The sequence below is a fragment of the Macrobrachium nipponense genome, chromosome 15 (genome assembly GCF_015104395.2).
Source record: "Macrobrachium nipponense isolate FS-2020 chromosome 15, ASM1510439v2, whole genome shotgun sequence".
Classification (NCBI taxonomy): Eukaryota; Metazoa; Arthropoda; class Malacostraca; order Decapoda; family Palaemonidae; genus Macrobrachium; species Macrobrachium nipponense.
The window spans coordinates 19,746,901-19,774,382 of NC_087208.1; the positions used below are offsets into that span (position 1 = coordinate 19,746,901).

The 27,482-nt window shown below is 44.1% G+C and overlaps 1 protein-coding gene across 13 annotated transcripts in view; it reads right to left on the minus strand.

Annotated features, from left to right (window-relative positions):
• Nucleotides 1-27,482, minus strand: part of LOC135227023 (focadhesin-like) — a 600,481-nt gene that overhangs the window by 118,796 nt on the left and 454,203 nt on the right. For all 13 annotated transcript variants that reach the window (XM_064266808.1, XM_064266801.1, XM_064266803.1 and 10 more), the window contains one exon: nt 3,564-3,746. In XM_064266808.1, coding sequence (XP_064122878.1) covers nt 3,564-3,746 — 183 coding nt within the window. The remainder of the gene's footprint in view (nt 1-3,563; nt 3,747-27,482) is intronic.

A 27,482-nucleotide genomic window follows, 5' to 3' on the forward strand; every position in this document is an offset into this window, starting at 1 on the left:
TGATCGAAGGGACAGCATAAACAGGCTGTCACAAGCACTCATTTGCATGAGTGCATCTAAACAGCTAGATCCTCAGGCATGGGGCAAATAAAGCAAAAAAGTATTATGATAAAGCTTGTTAGGATTAAATCTATCAAAGGAGTTTCCAACAGCTGCTAAAGGACCATACATGCTTCTGGATGGAATGACCACCCTCAGGGAATAACTTGATCCTTTCTATTGAGGCTGTCTGTGATCATGTTACTCCTTGGGACAAACCTTGCAATGACCTCTACTTTGCTGGAATCTGCCTAATAGATCTTGACTTCCCAGTAACACAGATTCTCTGTCTTCCCTTTGTCTATGTCTGCCATCACCTCAACTATCTTGCCTCTGATCTGATGAGTAAAGGTTTAGAGACCCGAAAATAATGCCTTAAGTTCTGAAGCCCATTCTCTGAAGAAATCAAGTTATGGCTGCCTAGAAATGTATCAAGTGAGCTTGCTATCCTAGTGCTGATGCATCTGTGAAGAAAAGAATTTCTGGAGTAGGAAGAAAAGAATTTTTGGAGTAGGAATATCTAACACTTTCTTCTTGAAGTTTGCAAATCCTGACACCAATGCAAACCCTTTGCAAAATTTTTCAAAATAAAGAATAAATGGCTGGGTAGTTGAGCTGCAGTCAACTAAAATCTGTTCTGCTATAGATGAAATAAAATTGTGAACTAATTACAGTTCTTAACCCTCTTGAGCCGAAGACCTAAAAATCAAAACCTCTCCCGAATGCCGGGCCCGGTTTGGAGTGAGCGCGGAAGCGGAAAAAATAATTTTTTCAAAAAATCACAGTGCGCTTAGTTTTAAAGATTATGAGTTCATTTTTGGCTCATTTTTTTTTCATTGCATGAAGTTTAGTATGCAACCATCAGAAATGAAAAATAATATCATTATCATATGTAAATAATGCGATATATGGTAGCGAAAAAAAAATTCATACATAATTGTATTCAAATCACGCTGTGCAAAATACGGTCAAAGCTAACGAGTTACTTTTTTTTCGTTGTATTGTACACTAAATTGCAATCATTTTGATATATAACACATTGTAAAACAATAAAAGCAACACTGGAAAAATATTATCACAAAATGATATACGAATTCGTAACGCGCGGACGTAAAAAAATGTTATTTTCAAAAATTCACCGTAAATCTAAATATTGTTCTAGAGACTTCCAATTTGTTTCAAAATGAAGACAAATGATTGAATATTACAATACTGTAAGAGTTTTAGATTGGAATTGCAGATTTCGACCATTTCCGACGAGTTAAAGTTGACCGAATGTCGAAATTTTTATATATATATATATCTTTTATATGCACATATTTCGGAGATGGGAAAAGCTACAACCTTCAATTATTTTTTATTGTATTCTTCATGAATATGCGCACATTTTGATATATGAAACTCTATAAAACGGCTAATATGAAAAGGATCAAATATTAGGATAATGCGATGTACGCATTTCGGAGACTTGCTGCCGCGAATCGGCGCACGGAGGGAGGTTAAATATATTTTTCAAAAATTCACCATAAATCACAATATTGTTCTAGAGACTTCAAATTTGTTTCAAAGTTAAGATAAATGACTGAATATTACTAGGCCGTAAGAGTTTTAGCTTACAATTGCGTTTTTTAACTATTTCGGTAGAGTCAAATTTGACCGAACGTGGTTTTTTTCTATTTATCATGATTTATATGCAAATATTTCGAAAAAAGAGAAAAGCTACAACCTTCAATCATTTTTAGTTGTATTCTACATGAAATTGTGCACATTTTCATATATAAAACTTTATGTAACAGCTAATTTTAAATGGTGCAAACATTTCGACAATCGCACAAAAAAAATTCTGATTTTTTCGGAAAAGTTTTTTTTTTTTCTCATAAATTCACCATAAATCGAAATATTGTGCTAGAGACTTCTAAGTCATTGCAAAATAAAGGTAAATGATTGAATATTACTAGAATATAAGAGTTTTAGCTTACAATTGCGTTTTTCGACCATTTCGGTAGAGTCAAAGTTGACTGAAGGTTGAAATTTTGCACTTAGTTATATATATGAAATATTTCAAAACTGATAAAAGCTACAACCATGGGTTGTTTTTAGTTGTATTGTGTATGAAAATGCGCACATTTCCATATATAAAACTTTATGTAACGGCTAATTTAAAATGGTGCAAACATTAGGACAATCGCACGAAAAAATTTATCGGAAGAGTTACCGCGCGAACGTAAGGAAAAGGTTTTTTCATAAATTCACCATAAATCGAAATATGGTGCTAGAGATGTCCAATTTGTTGCAAAATGAAGGCAAATGATTGAATATTACTATAATATAAGAGTTTTAGCTAAAATTGCGTTTCTCGGCCATTTCGGTAAGAGTCAAGGTTGACTGAAGGTTTGAAATTTTTGCACTTTATTGTTATTTGATATGAAAATATTTTCAACTGATAAAAAGCTACAATCATGAGTACTTTTTAGTTGTATTTTACATGAAATTGTGCACATTTTCATATATAATACTTCATGTAAAGGATAATGTAAAATGGTGCAAAAATTATGTCAAAGTGACAAAATAATTTTTGAGATGTGTCACTGATACTTTTTAGTGCGATAAGAAAGAAATTCGCGCTTGCGCGCCTGCGTAGTGATTGTAAACAAAACAATGCCTTGATCCGTGAACTCCCAGCATCCCCCAAGGCGCGTGATTCAAAAGTTTTCGGCTGGTAGGCCTATAAGTATTTTTCCGCGAATTTTTAAAAAAACTTTTTTTAGTCGACGTATGATACGTCCATTCGGCATATGGGAGACATTTTGAATCGACGTTTAATACGTCCATTCGGCGTAAGAGGGTTAAAGATCAAATGTCCTATTAGTAAAAGACACATCTTGGTAGAGGCTCTGGTTTACTGAGAAATTCATACATCAGTACTACACTACAGGTATTCATTTGGAACAAGCCCACAGGGCCATTAACTTGAAATTCAAGTTTCGAAAGAAGATGGTGCTCACTAGGAAGTAAAAATGTCAAGGGAAATACAGACTGAGGATATCTCACTTATTAAAAAGAAAAAATATATTAACAAATTAATAAGTTAACTAAATTGATAAAAATGTATTAAAATGAATGGAGAATAGCATCTCAACTTGAACTTTTAAAGTTCCACATGCAAGTCCAAAACAGGGAACTCTTAACTGGTGCATCTTCCTAGCATAGACAAGGTGGACAAATCTTATGGAAGATGAGTACACACACATGTATGCAGATGTTAAGTCCATGGACACTACATCTTTCTACTGGGCATCTATTAACCATTTTCTTCATGTTTACCCTTGAGTTACCATTGAAAATGTAATTGTCTTCATATGAAGAGACAGTATTTAAAAGTAAGAAAGTTCTCAAGGACAAATATAATATACATCATACTATATTCATTATGTAGCTTTAGGATTCATAAAATCTTTTTACTAGGGCTCGGAGCACATCTGAAAACAAAATCACAATTAGAATGCATAAAAACTACAACATACCTGCTAACTGAGTATTGGCTGAGACTTGGGAAGGTGTTGCTTGTATAAGAGAGACAAGAGCTGCAGCAGCTGTAGTTAAACCAGGGATACTAGTACATGGTGCTGAAAGTACCTGGAGAAGAGATGGTAAAAGTCTGGCACCTATGAGGGGGTTCCCATCCTTATTTGAGAGAAGTGTGGCTCCTGAAAAGGTGAAATATATTAGCACAAATATGTGAATGCCTATTTTCAGATAAAGTCTGCATACACCTAATCTCTCAGTGTGAACTAAGAAGATAATGCAACAAACCTTAATTGTTGATAAGCTTTCTTAATGTACATCTAACACTGTAAGTATACAGTACCCTGCCTATATAACAAAGCAAATTATGATCTTTTTCTCATTATATTCAGCAACTAACATCAAAGCAAGCCAAAAAAATCTCCAATTTACTGCCAAATTTGAAAAAATATAATTTAAAGTGAGGAGATGGAAAAATAGGAATTTTTATTTGTATGGTAACCATACCCTCTCCATTCCCCTTTATTTTTTCCCCTAACATCAAAAACACATTTTTTATGCATTCACTGCACTTTGCTTTAGCTCTTTTTGTGAATAAGGTGCCTCGATGTGTATGTGAGGTTGTATTTAGTTACTACACAACTTAACTGTTGTAGCCTCTTGAACAAAATATAGTTTGACATGTCACAGCATGGCACTTGATGGCATTCCTAATTTTTATATTATGCAATGCTGTAAATCTTTCACCATTAAAAATGTATTTGTTGCAGATGTAAAGGATGAATTAAAACCCCATACACTGAATTCATGTGAGATCTGTAAGGAGAGATGGTATTTTGGGAACTAATAAAGCTAAGAAAATTCCTTGAGCAGGGAGAAGATCTTTTTTTATCCAAGTTAACAACAGGAACTTTTCTTTATACAAAGCTAAGAACAGTTTCTCAATCAGTTCAACTGTCTGAGATCTTTGTTTTGTAACAATTTCACTATTCATGTTTTACCATAGCGAAATTGTTTGGCCACCCCATACTCCATCACCAGATCAATCACTTGGACACACACACACACACACATTCTATCTCTCTCTGCCTTGCTTGCATCTAGCTTTCTTAAGGGCCATAATGACTCATGTACAGTTGGCCAACAACAATTGGCGTAGTTTCTTAATTCATTGTTTGGGTTGATTACAGTTTAGTTGCCCGGGCCGCGTAACACCATTTTGCCCGGTCTTTAATCACCCCGCCAAGGTAAGTAGTTCTCGCAGACGACCCGCAGCCGACCCGACCCGAACCCACGGAACCGACCCGGCCCGAACCCGAACATGCAACAACATGAAAGCCAAAACAAACGGCAGCCATCCTGTTTGTATTAGCCCGCCCATTCCCTTCGATATTTAAACCCTTGCCCAACTAATCTGTAGGAGCTCCACTTTTTTTTACGTTATTCTATATTTTTACCCTTGCCCAACTAATCTGTAGGAGCTCCCCTTTTTTTACATTATTCAATATTTTTACCCTTGCCCAACTAATCTGTAGGAGCTCCACTTTTTTTTACATTATTCAATATTTTTACCCTTGCCCAACTAATCTGCAGGAGATCCATTTTTTTTTTTTTTTACATTCTTCGATATTTTTATCCTTGCCCAACTAATCTGTGGGACCTCCATTTTTTTACATTCTTCGATATTTATTTTCCTTCTACTTAGCCCTTAATCCATCCGCCAAGATAACTAGTACCTGGAACGGACCTTGCCTGACCCTGCCCGACCCTTCGCCCTCAGTCTGTTCCTGCTTCTCAGCTTGTTCAGTGCTACGATCATTAGTACCATGTCTGCTTCTGCCGATAATTATTCGCGTCCCGCACACGTGGAATTCGCTGCCGCCGTTCCCGTAACTCTGGAAGACATCTACATTTTGTGTCGCGATGAACGATCCCTCATTATTTATTTAATGAAAACAGGCCTACTTGGGGATTTTAGTGGCTTGTGCAAGGATTATAATGAAGGCACCATCGGACTTTTGAAAAAAGGGGATAGTTTTTAATGGCGGTGCAATGCAAGGCACTGCCGCAAGTACACATCAATTCGCCACGGGTCCTTCTTCTCGGGGTCCCATCTCTCCCTGAAGAGCATACTAGTGCTTATACACGGCTGGGTTCACGAGGCTTCCCAGAAATATATGCAGCTTAATTTGAGGATCGGGTCGCCCAACACTCTCGTTGATTGGTTTAATTTCTGCCGGGACGTTTGTGTTGATATTTTGGTGATGGACAATCGGAAAATTGGCGGACCTGGTCACGTGGTAGAGATTGAAGAGTCCAAGCTTGGTAGAAGGAAATTTAACAAAGGCAGACATGTTGATGGTTGTTGGGTTCTCAGCGGGATTGACCGCCAAACAAAAGAAAAATTTTTTCGGGTTATTTCAGACAGAACTACAGACACACTTCTTCCTATTTTAATTGATAACATACACCCTGAGTCAATTGTCATTTCCGATTCTTGGAAATCTTATCACAATTTAAGTCAACATTTCAAATCGCACCGTAACAATCCCACATTGCATTTTGTAGATCCACACGAGAAAAACACACACACAAACACGATAGAATCTACTTGGCGGGTTTTGAAACGAAATGTCTTACCTAGAAGTGGTACTGTTAACCCTCTTATGCCGACTGGACGTATTTTACGTTGATATTTTTTGTCTCTCGGGTGCCGACTGGACGTATTTTACGTCGACATACAAGTTTTTTTTTAAATTCGTGGAAAAATACTTATAGGCCTACCAGCCTAAAACTTTTGAATCACGCGCCTTGGGGGATGCTGGGAGTTCACGGATCAAGGCCTTGTTTTGTTTTGAAGCGTGACCCAAGTGCGCATGCGCGATATCCCTTCTTCTCGCTCCAGCCAGCATCAGTAGCGCATCATCCGAGAGCGATCTTTCGTCAAAAGCGTGTTTTTCTGGACTTGTGCGAGACTTTGAGCATTTGTGTTGCTACAGGACATTCATAGATATGTCTCAACGACGTGTGAACCGCGAAAGGCGCGTTTTACCCGTCGGAAGGGATCGTGTAAGGCGAGTTTTGGACCTGGATGCTGGCGAGGGGCCAAGCATCCAGCATGACCCCGCGCCTCAAGGCCGTTCTGTGCGGCCACATGTGGCTGAAAGTGTTTCAGGAACACAGCGTATGCCTTTGGTTACCCCTAGGAAGCATGTGGGCGTCCTTAGTGGCATTCCTAGGCATTTGGGAGGCCTCCAACCAAGGGACATAGATGAATATCTATCGGAGCTTGATCGGGAACATGTCGCAAGTCCTCATTTTGATGGCGGATGGTCATCGAGTGATGAGGACATCAGTCCCGATGAAAGTGAGGATGAATATATGCCCCCAATGTCCGTTCGAGGCTCACATCCCGAAAGTGAGCTCGAATTCAGTGGGTTCAGTGCTTACGAGGGGGAATCTGAGGAGGGGGAGGATGGGGATATGGGGTCAAGTTTTATCGCAGAGGACAATACAGAAAGTGAAGGCCTAAGTGAGGGTGATGGGCCAACGGGGGAGGGTAGAGTACAATAGCACGCGCGGGCATGTAGAAGGTCGGCTCGTCGTGCCAGCCAAGGTGAAGGTCGGTCGTCGGAGAGTGACGAGGGGTGGACGGAGGACCCCACCCCTCCTAACATGCACCCCTTCACGGCAACCCCTGGGCTCACCGTACCAGTACCCCTGACTGTTTTGGGGTTCATCCAGCTTTTCCTTACGCAGGAATTGCTGGAATACCTGGTACACGAGACGGTGGACTACGCTCGGTACTGCCGGTATGAGCTGAGGACGACCTTGTCGTATTACTGGCGGGGTTGCAACCTCATTGACATGGCGCATTTTTTGGGGCTCCACATTTATTTTGGTATGACACCTGCTTCCGATGTCAGGCAATATTGGAGGAGGAATTATTTTTTATGTATGCCTAATGTGCCTGGCATTATGTCCCGTGATAATTTCCTGGCGTTGGACAGGTACTTCAACGCCTTCAACCGAAGGGCCATACCCCGGAATAACAAAGATCGCCTCATTTTAGTGCGCCCAGTGTTGGATTATATCCGTGATCGGTGTAGAAATCTCGTGATTCCTGGAAAGAACCTGTCTTTGGATGAGGGGATGATGCCTTACAAAGGACATCTTAGTATAAAAGTGTATAACCCCAAGAAGCCGAAGAAATATGGTGTGAAATTCTTTCTTATTACCGAGGCCAACACTGGATACGTCGTGGACTTTTCAGTGTATTCCGGGGTCTTCTCCACGCTGCGTGACACTGTATTCAGTCTTGTGGGACGTTTCCGTAACCAGGGATATCACCTGTTTATGGATAATTATTATAACTCGGTATCCCTGGCCCAGGAACTGTATGAAGCTGGTGTGCACGTCAGTGGTACCCTTCGGTTGGTGCGTGGGGCCCCGAATGTCCTCAAGAGGTTTGCTAGTCATCCACAACACCTGGCAAGAGGAGAGACAGAGTGGCGGCGGAAGGGCGCTGTCTTCGTCATCTGTTGGAAGGGTGTCCCGATCGTCCCCTGATGATTCGACGAGTCATGAAACCCATCCAAGAAGAGATCATACAGCGGAAGAAGACACGTCGACAGGGCTGAGTTGTGTTTGAGGAGTTTCGTATCGAGCGGCCTACCGTCATTGGGCACTACAACAGGCACATGGGAGGAGTTGATCTCTTTGATCAGCTCATCCAGTATTATCCCTTCACCAGGAGAACCAGGAGAACCAGAAGGTGGACACAAAGGCTCCTCAAATACATCCTTCAGTTGGCCCTCCAAAATGCCTACATACTGTACTGTGGGTACTGCGGTGACAATCTTCCGAGGTTGACCCACTTACAGTTCCTAGAGGAAGCCGGGAATGCCCTCATCAACTTCGATCCCGATGAGTGGCCTTCCATAACTGACCCCCTGCCCCGAGCTGCAGATCTGCCCCTAGCGGAAAGGGCAGATAGGAGGGCCAACTTCGCTCGACCTGCCGCCGCCCCTGCTGACGACGCCCCTGCTGCCGCCGCCCCTGCTGACGACGCCCCTCTTGCTGCCGGCCCCGCCATCACCGCTTCTCGTCGGGTAGTGGACCCTGTGTGTCGGCTGCAGCCAAAGGATCACATACTGGAGGCCTTACAAGGGCGGAGGCAGAAACGGTGCCGGGTGTGCCATATGAATGGCAGAAGAAGAGACACCCGGCTCTTCTGTCGTCTCTGCAAAGTTGCTCTTTGCAGGATAGGGGAGTGTGACCGAAAATACCACACTAAGGTCATGTATTGGAGCGCGCCCCCTAAACCGACAGCGGAGGGCGCACGGGGCCGCCGGGTCCATCAGCAGTAAGGGCGCGCGTCTCCCTCCTCCACTGTACCTCGTCATTCGAGTGGAAAAAAATGCAAGACTCTTCAATGGAAGAGGGAGAAAACAACAATAGAACGAAGAGTCAGGATTACGAGTGAGTTTTCTGCATTTATTTTATATTTATTTTTAAATTTATTACAATTTTTTATATATCTGTATCTATGCATGATAAAATAATAATAAGCCATTTCATTGTACGCAAAAAAGAGAAGTGTCACCTGCATTCCTTTTATTTATGTAATTGGTACCAGAATCGAAAAAATGTATATATATATTTTACGTATAAAAAAAAATTATATATATTATATATATATATATATTATATATATATATATATAATATATATATATATATATATATATATATATATAAAAATTGTTTTTTTTTTTTTGGGTAAGCAAATTACTTACAGTCTAGTAATATTCAATCATTTATCTTCACTTTAAACAAATTGGCAAGTCTCTAGAACAATATCTTGATTTATGGTGATATTTGAAAAAATATTTTTATTCCCTCCCCGCGCCGATTGCTCCGGCAGCGAATCTCCAGAAATGCGTTAGTCACATTCTCCTAATATTTGTGCCTTTTCAATATTATGCTTTTTTTGTTTTTTTTTTTTTTGAGAGTTTTATATATGGAATGTGCGCAAAAACATGCACAAATATAACAAAAAATATTGGAAGGTTGTAGCATTAAAACTCATTTTTTTTTCGAAATATTTGCATATAAAGTACGATAAATAGGAAAAAACTACGATCAGTCCCAACTTTTTGACTCAACCGAAATGGTCAAGAAACGCATTTGTAACATAAAAATCTTACAGTCTAGTAATATTCAATCATTTATCTTCACTTTAAAACAAATTGCAAGTCTCTAGAACAATATCTCGATTTATGGTGAATTTTTGAAAAAAAAAAATTTTTTTCCCTCCCCGCGCCGATTCTCGGCCGAAAATCTCCGAAACGCGTAGGTCACATTCTCCTAATATTTGTGCCTTTTCATATTACGCTTTTTTTAGAGTTTTATATATGGAAATGTGCGCAAAAACATGCACAATATAACAAAAAATATTGGAAGGTTGTAGCATTTCTCATTTTTGAAATATTTGCATATAAAGTACGATAAGTACGAAAAAAACTACGATCGGTCAACTTTGACTCAACCGAAATGGTCAAAAAACGCATTTGTAACATAAAAATCTTACAGTCTAGTAATATTCAATCATTTATCTTCACTTTAAAACAAATTGCAAGTCTCTAGAACAATATCTCGATTTATGGTGAATTTTTGAAAAAAATATTTTTTTTCCCTCCGCGCGACGATAAGTACTCATCAATGTCTCCCAAATGCCTACGAATGGCCCTAAGGACACCCTGATGCTTCCTAGGGGTTACTTAAGGCACACGAGACACACGTTGTGATCCTAGAGCACTTTCATCCACACGTGGCTACACAGAACGGCGTTGAGGCGCGAGGTCATCTTGGGTGCTTGGTCCCTCAGCAGCACCAGCACCAAGTCCAAAATACATCTCACACGATCCCTTCCGACGGGTAAAACGCGCCTTTTGTGTTCCATACGTCGTTGAGACATCTCTATGAACGTCCTGTACCACCACAAATATTCAAACTCTCGCAAAACACTATTGCGGCAAAAGATCACTCTCGGACGACGCGTCGCTGATGCTGGCTGATGCGAGAAGGAGGCATTTCGCGCATGCGCACCTGGGTCACGCTTCTAAACAAAACAACACCTTGATCTGTGAAGTCCCAGCATCCCCCAAGGCGCGTGATTCAAAAGCATTCGGCTGGTAGGCCTATAAGTATTTTTCAGCAAATTTTTAAAAAAACTTTTCTATGTTGACATACGATACGTCCAATCGGCACCCGACAGACTATTTATCTCGACGTATACGTCCAATCGGCGTAAGAGGGTTAATTAAAATGGTGCAAAAATTACATCAAAGTGACGAAATAATTTGAGATGTGTCACTGGTGCTTTTTAGTGCGAGAAGAAAGAAATTCGCGCATGTGCGCCTGGGTAACGCTTGTAAACTAAACAACAGCTTAATCTGTGAACTCCCAGCATCGCTCAAGGCGCGTGATTCAAAAGTTTTCGCCAAGTAGACCTATAACTATTTTTCCGCGAATTTTTAAATAAGCTTTTTTGCGTCAACGTATCATACGTCCAATAGGCGTTTAAGGGTCATGTAATAACTTTATTTGCTATAGATCAAAGACCAATATAGATCAAAGACCAATCGGGAAATATACAGTTAAATTTAAACCTAATTATAACTGAAGCTGAGAAAATTGTTCAAGCTGGTAATGACTATTATCGTGCATCGGCAACAAGGATAAAACTCCCGTAAACGTATGCCATCAAACACAACCGTAAATAAAATTGAGATAAAATAATTTTAATCAAAACTACTGGGCTTGAAAGAACACATTTTTACTGTTGGTTTCACGCTGATATAAGATAAATAACTTAAAGTTTGTATAATGATGATATAAGGAAAACTGCGAATGGAATCACAATTTTTTTTACGCAATAAACATGCCGCCAACGTAATCTGTTAACGAAAAAAAAATTTAGTTCACAGTCATAACGAGACATATTCAATTCATATTTCCACCTAAAATCTTGTAGTATAAGAAAAAATAACCTTGTCTCATATAAGTCAAGTATCTAGATATTCGTTTATGCCAACTAGAAGCAAGAAAATTCGCTCAGATTTGCGTTGAATATGGCGAAACAAACTCGTGTTTGTCATCAGCTGATTTTGTACATGAACTTCCCTGCCAGATATATACATAGCTTACGACTCTGACGTCAAGACAGAAAATTCAAAACTCGCGGCACACGCTACAGGTAGGTCAGGTGATCACTACCTTACCCGCCCGCTGGGTGGCAGGTGTAAGAACCAACCCCCCTTTTCAGTCAGATTTTTCTCTGTCGCCAGCTTACCAGCACCTGTTGTTAAGTCCTCTCGATAGTGGATTTATTCTCGTCGCCGACGATTCTTGGATTGACTAATTTGGTGATGTACCCTTTGTTCGTTGGCTTGGCATACGCTATTTTGGATTGTTTTTGGATTGTTCTTTGTTTGATTTCGTCATATGGCTGATTCTGAACTTAAGAAATCTTCTATGTTGAGAGTATGTTCGAAGAGTGAATGTAAGGTGAGGCTTCCTAAAGCGTCTTTAGACCCTCACAGTGTGTGTATGAACTGTAGGGGGGAATGATGAATGTTCTTTCGTTAAAACCCTTGTCAAGAGTGTGAAAGGTTGGATGAGGACGGATGGAAGTCTCTTTCTTCCTACTTAAGGAAGTTAGAGAATGATAGAGCGCGTAAGGCTTCTTCCAGGAGTTCAAGTAGGTCTCTTGTTAGCGAACTTGATGTTGAGAACCTGACAGTAGACGTAGTTCCTTCTCCTGTTTCAGCCCCTGCTCCTAGCTTTGAACCCGAAGATTCGTGTTCGGAGGACGCAGTAAGGAGTAACGAGAGCAAGTACGCTCTTATAAAGGTAAGAGTGACAGTGAAAGTGATAAGTGCAGTGCCCCTAGTGCAGTGGAGGGTGCGTCTGACCGGCTCACTAACGCTTCTAGGCCTAGACCTCTTCCAGACTCCCAGACCCAGTGGAGGAGGAAAGTAGAAAGCCGCAGGAAGGTTAGGGAGAACCCCCACCGGTCAGGCGTCCCCTCGGCAGTTCCTGTTGCTCGCTCCCAGGCTGCCTTGGATAGAGCCAAGAAGGAAGTGTTGAGACAGTGCTTCTCGTCTTCTTCGTCGCCTTCTCCTAAGCGTAGATGGAGAGCTTTCAGAGTCATCTCGCCCCTCTCAAGAGAGCTTGGAAGGAGCCTTTGCGCCCTTCCTTCCAGCCCCGAATCCTTCTCAGAAGAACCAGAGATCGAGCGTAAGAGAGCCAGGAGATCTCAAGGATCCTCTTCTCCTTTCCGCGCTCAGGCTGCTACTACGACCGAAGAGTTTGAGAGATCGCCAGCGCGCATCTTGGCCGGCCTACAGGCGCAGATTTCTGCTTTAGCCAACTCTTTAGCGGGGAGTTCTCACCGTCGGAAGGACATCTCTCTACCGGTGAAGAAGTCAAAGAAGGATTCTGCGGATTTTTCGCCTAATGCAGAAAAAGTGCAAGAGCCTCGCAGCAGAGCCTCTTTCATTAAAGAGAAACTCAGTCGCTCTCCGAGCAGGCGCTCCTTTCACGATAGCAGACGTTAAGGATCTTGACAGGCGTTCTTCTCCTGAACACCACTCTCCTAGTTTTAGGGAGGATAGACATCGCTCTCCGAACACTCACTCCTCTTCTTGTAAACGTCAAGGAGTTTGACAAGAACAAGGATTCTCGTTCCGTTCAAGATCGCAGAGTAGGCGCTCTTCACCTGGAAGCCGCTCTCCTCTGTATAGGCGCACGGAGACTAGTAGGCGCTTTTCTCCGGATTTTGTTTCTTCACCTGAGATTCGTTCGCCATCTGTCAAAATCAGAGAAGATAGTAGGCGCAAAGAGCCTAGCAAGAGACAGACTAAACTATCGCCTTCTTGCGAGCGCACTCATTCAGATAGGCACTCAGTATCTCGCAAACGCTTTACGTATGATAGACGTTCTTATTCGGAAGACTTTTCGCTTTGTGACAGGCACCAAGAGCCTGACAAGCGAGTTGGATTGGACAAGCACCAAGGGCCTGACAAGCGCTTAGAACTTGACAGGCGCCTAGAGCCTAGCAGGCGTAAGATTCCTGATAGGCGCTCTCCTCATTCTAGGAGCCCTTCAGTTGTCTCTGACAAGGATTTGGACCGACGCGCCTCCTCTAGCAGGCGCTCTTTTAGTAGGCGCTCTCTCCAGGCAGTCCTAGGCGCTTCCTACAGGCGCTCTCCCAGCAGGCGCTTCCTCCCGGCAGGCGCTCTCCCAGCACGCGCTCTCCCAGTAGGAGTTCTCCTCGGTAGGCGCTCTCCTAGGAAAAGCTCTCCTATAGACAGCCGATCATCCAAACGTCTTTCTTCGGAAGAAGGACATGGTGCTTCCGAGGAAGATCTTCCGAAGGATTCTTCAGGTTCCTGTTACAAGAGATTGACGGAACTCCTCTTACAAGAATTTGGAGAGTCTCTTTCGGCGGTTGCACCTCCTTCTCCCCCTTCCTTATTTTCTACAGCTAAAACTTCGAAGACGTCGTCGGTGGTGAGGATGAAACCTACGGTGTCAATGAAGAAAGCGCTCAAGAGCTTCGACGATTGGTTGGTCTCTAAGGAGGAGAAGGGGAAGACAGTTTTTTCCTTCCCACCTTCCAAACTTACCGGAAAGATGGGATTCTGGTACGAGTCGGGGGAGCCTTTGGGTTTGACTCTTCCAGCTTCTGCAGACGCGGACTTCTCTTCGTTGGTGGATTCCGCGCGTCGTTCAGCGCTTAATTCAGCTAAGACGACGTGGGGAATGAGTGAACTCGACCACCTTCTGAAGGGAATGTTCCGGGTGCTGGAAGTGTTTAACTTCCTCGACTGGATCCTAGGAGTCTTAGCTAAGAAGACGAGGGATCAAGACTCTTTATCTCCAGAGATTTGCATTCAGTATTGTCTTGCATGGACAAGGCTCAGTGAGAGACGTTTCTGAGATAGCTTCGCTTTTCGGGGCAGGAGTTGTTAAGAAGAGGGCCAGTTTTCTGCTCCTTTTTAACCAAAGCGGTGTTGCAACGCGCAGAGATCGTCGCTGTTATTTTGCTAATCTTTCCCAGCAACTCTTCCCCAAGAAAATCATTAAGGACATTTCCACGCTCTTTCTGCTAAAGCGACGCAAGATATGTTGGCTCGCTCAGAAAGAATTCCTAAGGCTTCTTTTCAACCTAAGCGAAGAAGGAGACGTCAATCAAGCAAGAGCCCTTTCGAGGAGGCCCTTCTTCCCGCGCTTCTTCCTCCAGAGGAACAAGACCTCCTACCGAGAAGAGGAGGACTTTCTCTCGTTCTATCAGAGCAAAAGAAATAGTACGAGTGTCCTCCAGACTGCAGTAGGTGCCAGACTGCTGAGTTTTGCAGACGTCTGGGCACAGAAGGGGACGGACAACTGGTCCCTCTCTATAATCAAAAAAGGATACCTCATTCCCTTCGTGTCGAGACCACCTTTGACCACCACACCAAGGGAGTTAGTGGCCAGGTACAAAGACCCTCACATGAATCAGGCCCTTGCTCTAGCAGTAGAGCTGATGCTGGAGAAGCAAGCGATAGAGATGGTGCAGGACCCTCATTCCGCGGGTTTCTACAACCGTCTTTTTCTTGTGCCCAAGAACTCAGGAGGATGGAGACCGGTTCTGGACGTAAGCGCCCTGAATGTCTTTGTGAAGAAGAGAAGGTTTACAATGGAGACGACATCCTCAGTATTAGCCGCCCCTTGTCCAGGGGACTGGATGGTGTCACTAGACCTTCAGGACGCTTATTTTCATGTGCCAATCCATCCTTCTTCGCGCAAGTTCCTGAGATTCATGTGGAAAGGGAAAGTGTTTCAGTTCAGAGCTTTGTGCTTCAGCCTCTCCACAGCCCCCTCAAGTCTTTACAGGGCTGATGAAGAACGTAGCCCAATGGCTTCATCTCGAAGGAGTGAGGGTGTCCCTTTACTTGGACGATTTGGCTGATCAGGGCTAAATCGAAGCAGAAATGTCTGGAGGACCTTCACATCACTCTGACCTTAGCGAGTTCTCTGGGTTTACTGATAAACTTCGAGAAATCACAGCTAATCCCCAGCCAAGATCGTATTATCTGGGGATTCGGATGGTTTTCTCAGGTTTTTCGGGCTTTTCCATCCCGGGGAAAGGATCAACCGTTTGTTGCAGAGAAGGTCGCAACCTTTCTGGAGAAAGATGTATGCCACAGCGAGGGAGTGGATGAGGTCTGTTGGGGACACTCTTCCTCACTTGGACGCAATTCGTTTCTATAGGGAGGTTGCACCTCAGGACCCCTACAGTTCTTCCTTAATCGGAACTGGCAATCGGGTGGGGTGATTCAGAACCTAGTATTTGTTATTCAAAAATCTCCGAAACGAGACAATAAAAGAGGGATCTCCGATGGTGGGCAGGGACCCATTCTTCGTTTTCAAGGAAGGCATTTGCCTTACGGTTGAAGAAACCCAAGCCCCGACCTAGTCTTATTATTTGCAGAACGCTTGGACAAAGGTTGGGGAGCAAACTCGAGGGAACCAGAGAAGTTGTAGGGGGGGCGGGAGGGGGCCACCTGGATGGGGGAACAGGTGCCTCCCGGCAATATAAACAAAAAGAGCTCACATGGCGATTTGAGTTAGCCCTCAAGGAGTTCGAGCCTCTCGTTCAGAAAGTACTTTCAGTTCAGGTCAAATCGGACAAAAAACCCACCAGCCAGGCCCTAAGGCGGACATTCGGAAAAAAGGGGGGACTCACTCATTTCTCCCTGTACGGAAACCAGCAAGAATTGGAGTTGCCTCCTTGTGGGCGGAGGAAAGGGGAGATTAAGTCTCCCTCACCCAGGGTTCGTTACAGGGAGAAAGAAATGTCAGAGCAGATCTTGCTCAGCAGAAAAAACAAAAAAAAACCAAAGTCCTTCCCTCAGAAAGGGACCCTTCACTCGGACGTATTGCCAGGGAACGTGGAAGATATGGGGCACAGGACCGCATTATGGACCTCATTCGCAACTTGCCAGGAACGCGAGGACGGGAAAGACCCTGTTTACGTTCAACCGGATTTCAGACCCGGGGAAAGCAGTAGCGGTAGACGCGTTTGCCTGTTGGGGACCTGGAGACAAACCTAGACCTTTATGCGGTTTCCCTACCTTTTCAAGGATTCTAGGGGGGGGGGAGACTCTAAGGAAAATTCGCAGCGTCAGAAAGGAGCAAGGATGGACCTTGATAGTCTCCATTCTGGCCCGCCCCAGGAACTGGTTTCACAGAGGCTACTGGATAATGGGTTGGTAGATGTTTCCAACGATCTCTGCCCCACTAAGAGTCGATTCTTGCTCAAAAGCCCACCCCACTTCGACAGGTGGTTTCAACACAACGAACCGCCCCACTCTCAGTCTTTAACTGGGATTCAGACTATCAAGGAGTATGGTCAGAGCTAAGGGGTTTTTGCGGCAAAGTCTGCAAGAGCAATTTGCCAATGCACGTAGACCTTCCACTTCCAGGGTCTACCAGTCGAAGGGCAAGTGGGATGGTTTTTTCGACGTTGGTGCCAGGGAACTCAGAAAAACAGTTTCCGCCTCCAGTGCCTCTGGTGACTCCCAGGTACAAGCAGATTTTCTTATTTTCACTGAGGGAAAAATGCGGTTTGGTAGCTCCTACCATTAAGTGGGCTTACAGGAGTATGCGATCTTCTGGTTTCTGTTCAGACACAGGGGATTAAACAAAAATATCCGAAGATTTAAAGGATCTTGCATGACTTTAATCTCTCGTTCATTAACCGAAAGTTTGTTGTTTGGAGGTTAGGTGGGTACCACCATTGAAGTCTACTTAGACCGCACCGGGTGCATGAAAAGGTTGGTACGGCATTAAGTACCACCAAAAACCCTCCGCTTTTCAGAGAGGGAACTTCCAATCATTCTGTAATTTCGGTTTGAAGAATGGTTTGGAGCAAAATAAAACAGTTATGAACAACGATGATGCCAGACGGATGATGAACCCAAAAAAATAGTAAATTTAGTTACTGCTTAATGTAGTGGGTGTAGGTGACAGATTGCAACTGCGCTCTTCAACTAAAAAAAATCACATAAACCAACCAGACAAGCGTAAACATGTTAATAACTTCTACCAAGTAAAAAAAAAACCAGTTGTATCATCATTTACTGTATTTATTTATTTGATTCACTTCGAACATTTTACAAATAAAAGGGATTTGAAACCACCAGTAAATGAAAGGTAGAAAATAAAGCCTAATTAAAGTAACTTTATATATAATTAAAAAACCAAACCATGAGGGAAAAAGAAAAAAGCAAAAAAAATTTGTTTTCAATTTTTTGAGGACAAGAAACTTGTAAAAATTAGTTTAGACTTACCCCTAATGCCCCTAAAGTTGTTTTCTGTGGATGATGAAAAACTAATCTTAGGAAAAGCGATAGAAAATGACTATCGCCCAAATTTTTGAATTTTAGGAAAGGTATACTAGAAAAATTTGCGATTGTTCCATAATTTATGGCGGGGCTTTCGCTTTAGTTTTTGCTCTTTTTTTGTTTTTTTTTGTTTATTACGGTCTTATTTTACTGTTTTCTATTTTGATAAACTTTACTTTAGTGCATGGTTCCAGGTGCAATATACCAACATTGTTCTGTAAGAACCGGAAATTTCTATTCAAGACCGTAGTTTTTTCACCGAACCACCAGTGTCCCTTGTACCAAGTGGGACACCCTGAGTTTCACATTTTTTTTCATTTACAAAATCATTTATTTTCCCATGTAGGATGATAAAACTAACAGAGGAATATGCGTTATTGATAGGTCTAATAATACCTGATAAATTTCATTAAGCCTGTATTGAGTTAGTGTTATTTTTGGCAAAAATAGTTACGATGGGCACCCACCCCTCCAAAACGCGAGTTCAACTACCTGAGAGATTCAGTTCGGCAGCGAACAACCAATGTTTTACCATTTGGCGCCAACCCAACTCCGGTAAGGTAAAGAAGGGGATTAATCAAGTCGTTGAGTTTGAGAATTCTAAAAAGGAACTCTTGCTTTAACACCAAGGCCTGAGGGAAACCTGGGATGTAGTCGCTAGCGTTCTTAAGATCCGCTATGAGTTCCGGAAACCATCTACCATTCAGCTTCCTTCAGAGAGACTTACTATGAACGACCTTGTTTTCTCTGCGCTGTTAGCTTTCGGCCTAAGAGAGTGTAAAGCGAAATGCAAGCTTTGGAAGGAGATGTTGGGTTCCAAAGGAGACTCAGCTGTGTGTTCGTTTCTTCCAGTCTTTCTTTGGCCAAAGAATGAAAAGCCCTCTTCAACCTTGGCCCCAAGGAGCTTCTTCGAAATTAAAAGCTTATCCTCCCTCTAGTTGGATCAGAAGAGGAGAGGTTCCCTTTGCACCCTGTAAGGAGCTTAAAGTCTTTTATCTCCAGAAGAAGAAAACAAACCTTGGTTTTGCATAAAACTCAGAAATCCTTGGTGGTTTTCCGTAAGAGAATCCTAGTATGGCCCTTATTCAAAGAATTGGCCCTCCTGCAGTTCTTTATAAGGAACCTTATCAAAGAAGCTCACGCATCTTGTGACCCAAGATCAGTTTAGACATTCTTAAAGTCAAAGGCACATGAGGTAAAGGGCCATCTCTACGGTCTGTTTGGCTTTTTAAGATAAAGAACATGTCCCTACAAAACCATCATGAAGGCGAACTTATTGGAGGTGGTTGAGTCAGTCCTTTGCCATAACCACTACCTGAACAAAAGAACGTAAGAATTACGTTATGAGGAAGTTGCTTTGGGTTTAGGCCCGTACTGTATCGGCGGATTCAGTGCTGGGGGCAGGGAGCTGAAGACATAGCCTTTTTGAAAATTACTTTCCTTTCCCTTACTGTATTCTTTATTGTGTTTTTGGTTGTGGGAAGGAGGAGGCAGGAAGGCAATCTCCTTCTTTCGTAGGTATTAAACATTTTGTATTTGGTTAGGTGATCGTTTTGTTTTGCTTGAAGCTCTCCTTGCAAGGGTAGTAGGACAGGTCTGTTCATTTAAGTGGGTTGATCCCCATTGGACTATGACCCTAACTGGATTCTGCCAAAGTTAAGAGGAAGTCAGTTCCCATTGGTTAGGACCCAAAGAGTTTTTCCAGCTGTAGGTCACCCCCGCCCTCGCTGAAACTCTTCAGGAAACGAACGCAGACTTGTAGACAGTAACCTATGAAGTCTTCTGGGACCTAAAATCAGGTAAGAACCAAGGGTATTTAGACTTTAACATATGTTAGTTTGCCCCATTTCTTCTTGGACTTACAAGTTCTCTTTCCCACCCACCAAGGGCGTGCAATCAGCTATTGTATATAATTTCCTGGCAGGGAAGTTCATGTACAAAAAATGGATAATTGTAATGATAAAACAACAAGTTTGGTTCATTACTTCACCATGGCATGATAGAATAATATATTATAGCTGTATTTGTTTTTTCCAGAATCCGACAGAAAAGTTTTTTAAAACACTTACGACCAACACGCAGTGGGGAGTTCAGGTGGTTAGTACCCATTCCCGACCGCTGGGAGTGGCGGGTATCAGCGGAATCTATTCCATTTTCTATTCATAATTTTTATTTTCCACCCTTGTCCTCCAGAGGGGAGGTGGGGGTGGGGGGGTACTTTACTTGATATAAAAAACATATCTGCCAGGTAAGTATTATTGAACAAACTTAATTGTATCATTACAATATCATTTGTTCATGAAACTTACCTGTCAGATATATATATAGCTGAATCCCACCTTTGGTGGTGGGAGTAGACAGAATAGAAGATTTTAGGAAACATATATATGCAGATAATTGATATCTTGATTCCTTACCTGTTAGCATAGCTGACTTCGTGGTTACTGCCGCGTAAGTCTGCTTGTGCTACTAGAGTTGCCAGCGAGGTAGACCTATATAGCTGGTGCACTCTAGATGATCTGTCAACAGGGGCGAGACCACGACGTGACTAGACCATTGACCATTCAAATGAGGGCAACGAAGTAAAACCAAACCACCTGGCGTAGCCTACCAAAAGTATCCCACATAGACTAAGCTAATGGAAGGGAGATCCGCCGCAGGCGGTCAACCCCACAACCATAACACAAGTTAAAAACTCCCCTAAACCATTAAAGGATAGGATGAGCGCTACCTGCCTGCCCCAAAACAGTGTCTGCAGCGACGTATGGTCCGAGCGAGTAACAATTTTCGTATGTTGCTTTCACCTCCCGCAGGTAGTGTGAAGCGAACACCGAATTGCTTCGCCAATAAGTGGCGCCCAAAATATCTTTGATTGCCATATTTTTGTGAAAATCCACCGAAGTAGCAATAGCCCTCAACTCGTGGGGCTTTCACTTTCAGAAGCTCCATGTCACTTTCACTACACTTTTCATGGGGCTTCCTTAAAACCGTACTTCTTAAGAAGAACGCCAGTTGCATTCTTCGACATCGGAAGATCTGGTTTTTTCACAGAGCACCACAAGTTCTCCGAAGAACCTCTGCATGCTCTAGTTCTCTGCAAATAAAACTTGAGAGCCCTGACAGGACACAGGACTCTCTCAGCTTCAGGTCCCACTAGCTCCGACAACCCTTTGATCTCGAACGTCCTCGGCCAGGGTTGGAAGGTTCTCGTTCTTTGCTAAGAACGTAGGACTTAAGGAACAAACTGCACTATGATCCTTGAACCCAATATGCTTGCTTATGACTTGAATTTCGCTAACCCTCTTCGCCGTCGCCAGAGCGGTTAGGAAAATGGTCTTCTTAGTAAGATTCCTAAGCGAGGCTAATGGAGCGGTTCAAATTGACTCGACATGAGAAACTTCAGTACCACGTCTAAGTTCCACGATGGTACTTTTGGTTGGAGAACTTTCACAGTCTCAAATGATCTAATGAGATCATGAATGTCTCTATCATTCGCTAAGTCGAGTCCTCTATGTCTGAAGACCACAGAAAGCACGCTTCTGTAGCCTTTAATCGTGGGAACGGCTAGTTTCGCTTCTTTCCTAAGGTGAAGAAGGAAATCTGCTATCTTGGCTCACAGAGGTTGAGGTGGAGGAAATGCCCTTCCTTCTGCACCAACTTCTAAAGACAGCCCACTTTGATTGGTAAACTGCGATTGAGGAGGGCCTCCTTGCGGTGGCAATCGCCGTTGCCACAGGTCTTGAAAAACCCCTCGCTCTGGCCAACTTCTTGATAGTCTGAACGCAGTCAGACTCAGAGCGGGGAGGTTTTGTGGTACCTCTCGTCGAAGTGGGGCTGTCTGAGTAGATCTTTCCTAGGGGCAGAGTCCTTGGAAAGTCTACTAGGAAGACATCACCTCCGTGAACCAGTCGACCGCTGGCCAGAAGGGGGCGATGAGGGTCATTCTCGCTCCTTCTGATGCAGCGAACTTCCTCATTACTTCCCCGAGGATTTTGAATGGGGGAAAAGCGTAAATGTCTAGTCCCGACCAATTCCACGGTAGGGCGTCTACTGCCACTGCTCCCGGGTCCAGAACTGGTGAGCAATACAGCGGAAGTCTCTTCGTTCGGGAAGTTGCAAAAACGTCCACATGAGGACGTCCCCACCCCAGCTTCCATAGCGCCTGGCATACTTCCTGATGAAGGGTCCATTCCGTCGGCAGAAGCTGTCCTTGCCGACTGAGAAGGTCTGCTCGCACGTTTTCCCACGCCTGACACAAATCTTGTCAGAATCAGTGACGTTTTGCGACTTCGCCCAAATCAGGATATTCCTCGCGATGACGAACAGAGAAGGAGAGTGAGTTTCCCCCCTGTTTCCTGAGGTATGCCAAGGCTGTGGTGTTGTCCGAGTTTATCTGAACCACTTTGCTGGAGACTTCCTCCTCGAAGAAACCTTAGAGCAAGGTAAACCGCTGAAAGTTCTTTTAGATTGATGTGCCAGGACACCTGTTCCCCTCTCCAGGTGCCTGACACTTCTCTCCCTCCCAGTGTTGCTCCCCAACCCGTGGAGGACGCGTCGGAGAACAACACTAGGTCGGGGTTTCCGAAGCTTGAGCGAAAGTCCTTCCGCAAGCTTCTTTGGATCCAACCACCATTTGAGGTGCTTTTTCACTTCTTCCGTCAAAAACAAGACCTCTTCTAGATCCTGTTTGCGTGACCAATTGCTTGAGAGGAAGAAACTGTTAAGTGGTCGGAGGTGCAACCTTCCCAGAGTAACAAACCTTGAACTCCAGTGAGGAAATGGTCCCCAGCAGACTCATCCATTCCCTCACCGAGCATGTTTCCTTCCCTAGAAAGGCCGACACTTTGTCAGGCATTGAAGTTGTCGCCCCTGGGACGGAAAGCCCGAAAAGCCACTGAGTACCATCTGAATCCCCAGATAGACTAAGGATTGAGAAGGAGTCAGATGCGACTTCTCGAGATTCACCAGAAGTCCCAGGGACCTCGCTAACGACAGAGTCTGTGAAGTGAAGGTCCCTTCAGACACCTGTCTTGCGATGAGGCTCGACTAAGCCAGTCGTCTAGGTAGAGAGAGATCCTTATTTCCGCAAGATGGAGCACCTCGCAACGTTCTTCATAAGAACGGTGAACACCATCGGCGCCGTGCTGAGACCGAAGCAGAGTGCCCTGAATTGGAAAATCTTCCCTTTCAGGACAAACCGCAGGTATTTCCTTGATCGGGGATGGATGGGGACGTGAAAGTATGCGTCCTGAAGGTCTAACGAGACCATCCAATCCCCGGTCTTAAAGCTGCAAGCACGGATTGAGGTGTCTCCATCTTGAACTTCTGCTTGGTAACGAAGCGATTTAGACTGCTGACATCCAGAACGGGGGGGCGCCACCCCCCTGACTGCTTCGGCACTAGGAACAGACGGTTGTAAAACCCTGGAGAACTCCGGTCGAAGACCTGTTCCACTGCCTGCTTCTCGATCATTTGATCTAGTAGATCGTGAAGCACTTTCTGCTTTTCTCCCTGATACGACAGAGCAAATCCTTTGGTGTCGAAGACAGCGGGGATAACATCAGGAAAGGAATTCTGTACCCCTTCTTGACGATGTCCAGAGACCAAGCGTCGGCACCTCTCTCTTCCCAAGCTTTCGCGAATGTAGAAGCCTGGCTCCTACCGGTGTCCTGAAGGACTTTCCCCCCTCTCACTTCTTGCTCTTGGAAGGAGCGGGAGTCTTGCCTCTGAAGAGCCTCTTCCTCGAGGGGCTGGCTTCGAGGAAGAAGCGGATCGAAAGGGCTTCGATTTCTTCAAAGCAGAGGACCCAGAAGACGAAGAGTAGTAGGCTTCCTAGAAGACTGTGCCAGAAGGTCTTGGGTTGCTTTCTCCTGGAGACTGGCAGCTATGTCCACCTTAACCATAGACTGGGGGAAGAGATGTTCTGAGAAAGGAGCGAAAAGAAGATCCGCTTTTTGCGCTGGTGAGACCGACTTTGCAGTAAAATTGCAAAAAAGTGCTCTTTTCTTAAGCAGTCCCGTGCTGAAATGAGCAGCCAAATTCCTCAGAACCAACCTCTCTGACGCCTTGTCCATGCAAGACAATACACTGGACAGCTCCCCAGACTGATGGAATCAGAACTCCTGGACCTTGGCATCCAATACATCCCAGGCACCAGTCAAGAAAAATTAAAGACCTCTAGTGTCCTGAAGAGGCCTTTAAGGTGAAAGTCTAACTCACTATGTGTCCAAGAGACCTTCGAGGAAGACAGAAAAGATCTTCTGGTGGCGTCTACAATACTACCAAAGTCTCCTTGAGCTGAGGCTGGAAGCTTAACTCCGACGTTTTCTCCCGTCTCATACCACATACCAGCTTTGCCACCGAGTCTTGAAGGTGGTAAGCGAAAGAAGTCTTGCCTGAAGCTTTCCTCTTTTCCATCCAATCATGGACCTTTCTAAAAGCTTGCTTCGTAGAAGCGACTTCTTCATTCTCACAAGCCCGAGATCTTAGTAGCTTTGGAAGAACGAAAACTGAGAGGGAGGGGTACGTGGAGCTTTCAGGTTGGAAAGTGTCTGCAAAGACTGACTGTAGCAAACGAGTCAAAACCTTGTAGTCCGTCGAAACTGTGGAGCCAACTGCTGTTCTTGCGTCCACTTCGACGAAAGCGTCACTAATTTCCTCTTCAGACACTGGAGAAGTCGGAGGAAGTAAAGAAGAGTCCCGAGCTTTCTCAAAACAGAGAAAGAGCGGCGAACAGGAAGAGTTCCCGCCTCCGCTTGTTGCTTGCGGAAGTGGAAAACTGACGTCCGTAGGCGCGCGCTTGGCGTCCACCGAAGCCAATCTACTGCGCCGACTGGAGCGCGCTCAAACGCCACAGGTGTACCACTGCGTCTCCACTGGTGCGCGCGCTGAATGCGCGCCGACGTCCACTGGTGCGCGCCGAGCGTCCACTAAAACTCGCTGAGCGTCCACTGGTGCTCGCGAAACTTGCACCGAGTCACGCTCGGCGTCCTCTAAAGCGCGTTTGACTTTCACAGAACAGCGCGCTCCGGCATCTAAAGAAACGCGCTTCTTATCCACAAGTTTCGTAGCAGCGGAAACAACCGCTTCACGAGAGCGAGAAACGAATTTCTCGCCTCCCTCTAGAAAGTTGCTGGGGAGCAGAACGAACTCTAGAGGGAGACTCAAACGGAGGAGAGAGACGAGCGGGAGGAGGGATAGGAGAGAACGCCTCGACCTCTTCACAGGAAGATTGTCCATCCTTCTTACGGCGACGTGGAACCAGTCTCTCTCGAAGGAAAAACATCTCGAAGTTGCTGCTGAGAGACTGGAGAATCTTGCTTGTAGTTGAAGCCTCCTTTTCTGGGGAGGGGCTGATCCGTGAGCAGGCGAGTGGCGAGGGACGCCCTTCTTGCTACTCCCAGGAACCGCCACTTCACGCACCTTAGAGCGACTGCGGCGCTCGAAAGAAACATCTAGGGAAGACTCCGCCTCCGAATAATCCTTACGCTTCTTCTGCGGAGGAAAAAGCAGCAAACGCACTATCAGGCGACGAGCAAAGTTCCGGAGAACAACTTGGACGTGAAGCGTCCCGAACGCGAGCCGTCCTTTTCAGCGGACGTGATGCGGTATGAGAGCTCCACCCCTTGCGCGGGGAGGAAGCTTCAGAAGAAGAAAAGCACTCCTTGAGAAGACGTGCACGCGCACGCTCCTTGGCAGTCTGGGTAGGTTCGTCAGAAGCTGCCGAAGGCACGCCAGATCGTGGGGGTTCCTCGTAACCCTCCTTCGACTTTTCGACATGCTCTCTCCCCGTAATCTGGGAGTCAAGCAGAGGTCTAGGTCTAGAGGCGGAATGAGGCCGATCAGACGCACCCTCCACTACACAAGGGGCACTTTCACTGCACTTCTCTTCACTTTTGCTCTCCAGAGCTAACACTTTTGATTCTATTTACGAATCGATTCAAGAATTAGCGATAATGTATTACCTTCTACGACGACTGTCTCCAGGGGCCCGGAGGCAACACTACAGGGGTAGGAGCATAATCTACAGAAGGAGGGTTAGCAGGAGAATAATTTAAATCTTGCCTACCTGAAACACTCCTGGAGGAAGACCTCCTTAACCTATCTCGCTCAAGTTTCTTAAGATAGGTTTCATACGCCTTCCATTCCGACTCTGTTAATCTTTCACACTCCTTACAACGACTTTTCAAACGTACATTCATTCCCCCTGCAAACTTTACAAACGAATGTGGGTCTACTGAAGCTTTCAGTAGCCTACCTCTACATTCGGACATAGAACAAAATCTAGCGCTAGCAGAACTAGACCCTGACATCTTGATCAAAGAAAAATCAATACCAAATTCAAATCAAACCAAAGTTAACGTGTGCCAAGCCACCGATCCAATTCAGATACCAAAGAAAAACAAAAGAGATACTCAAGTAGCTAGTAAGTTTCCAAAATCTGGACGGATGGTGCTGCAAACAGGTGTTTTCAGCACCGGCGACAGAAAATTATGAATAGAAAATGGGAATGATTCCTGATACCCGCCTCCCCACCCAGCGCGGAATGGGTACTAACCACCTGACTCCCACTGCGTGTGTCGTAAGTGTTTAAATTTCTGTCGGATTCAAGGAAAAAAATACAGCTATATATATATATCTGACAGGTAAGTTTCATGAACAAAATGATATTGTTAGTATACAATAAAGTTTTGTACATACTTACCTGGCAGATATATACGATTGATGGCCCTCCCAGCCTCCCCTCAGGAGACAGGTGGAAGAGAAAAATCTGACTGAAAAGGGGGGTTGGTTCTTACACCTGCCACCCAGCGGCGGGTAAGGTAGATCACCTGACCTACCTGTAGCGTGTGCCGCGAGTTTTGAATTTTCTGTTGTGACGTCAAGAGTCGTAAGCTATGTATATATCTGCCAGGTAAGTATGTACAAAACTTTATTGTATACTAACAATATCATTTTGAAACCAAAACATTGGCTGCTCCGAGGAATACTGGCTTAGAATACAATATGAGAATACATACAATATTACTGGATACAGTGAAGCAATGTATAGCTTTTTAAAGGATTTACGGAAAAGATGCATAATTAATAAAAATGTTATTTTCATAATAAAATCAATTTTGAACATACTCACCTGGTAGTTATATATATAACTGACATCAGGGACGTAAGCTATATATATAACTACCAGGTGAGTTAGATGTTTAAAATAACTCCATGCAATTTTTGGAACAGTGGCGGATAAGAACGAACACGAAAAACATCCTCTGACAACGTGGAGGGTAGTTAAAAAAGCGGCCTTAGTTTGTATCATATTTATGTACAAAAATAAAAATACCCTATACGTAATATATCTTCATACACATTTTAAACATAAGAGCATGAACATTTATAAAATAGACACATCGATCGCTAAATTTGCACTCTTTTCAACTCTTATATTTTCGGAAGAGCAGCAGGCAGC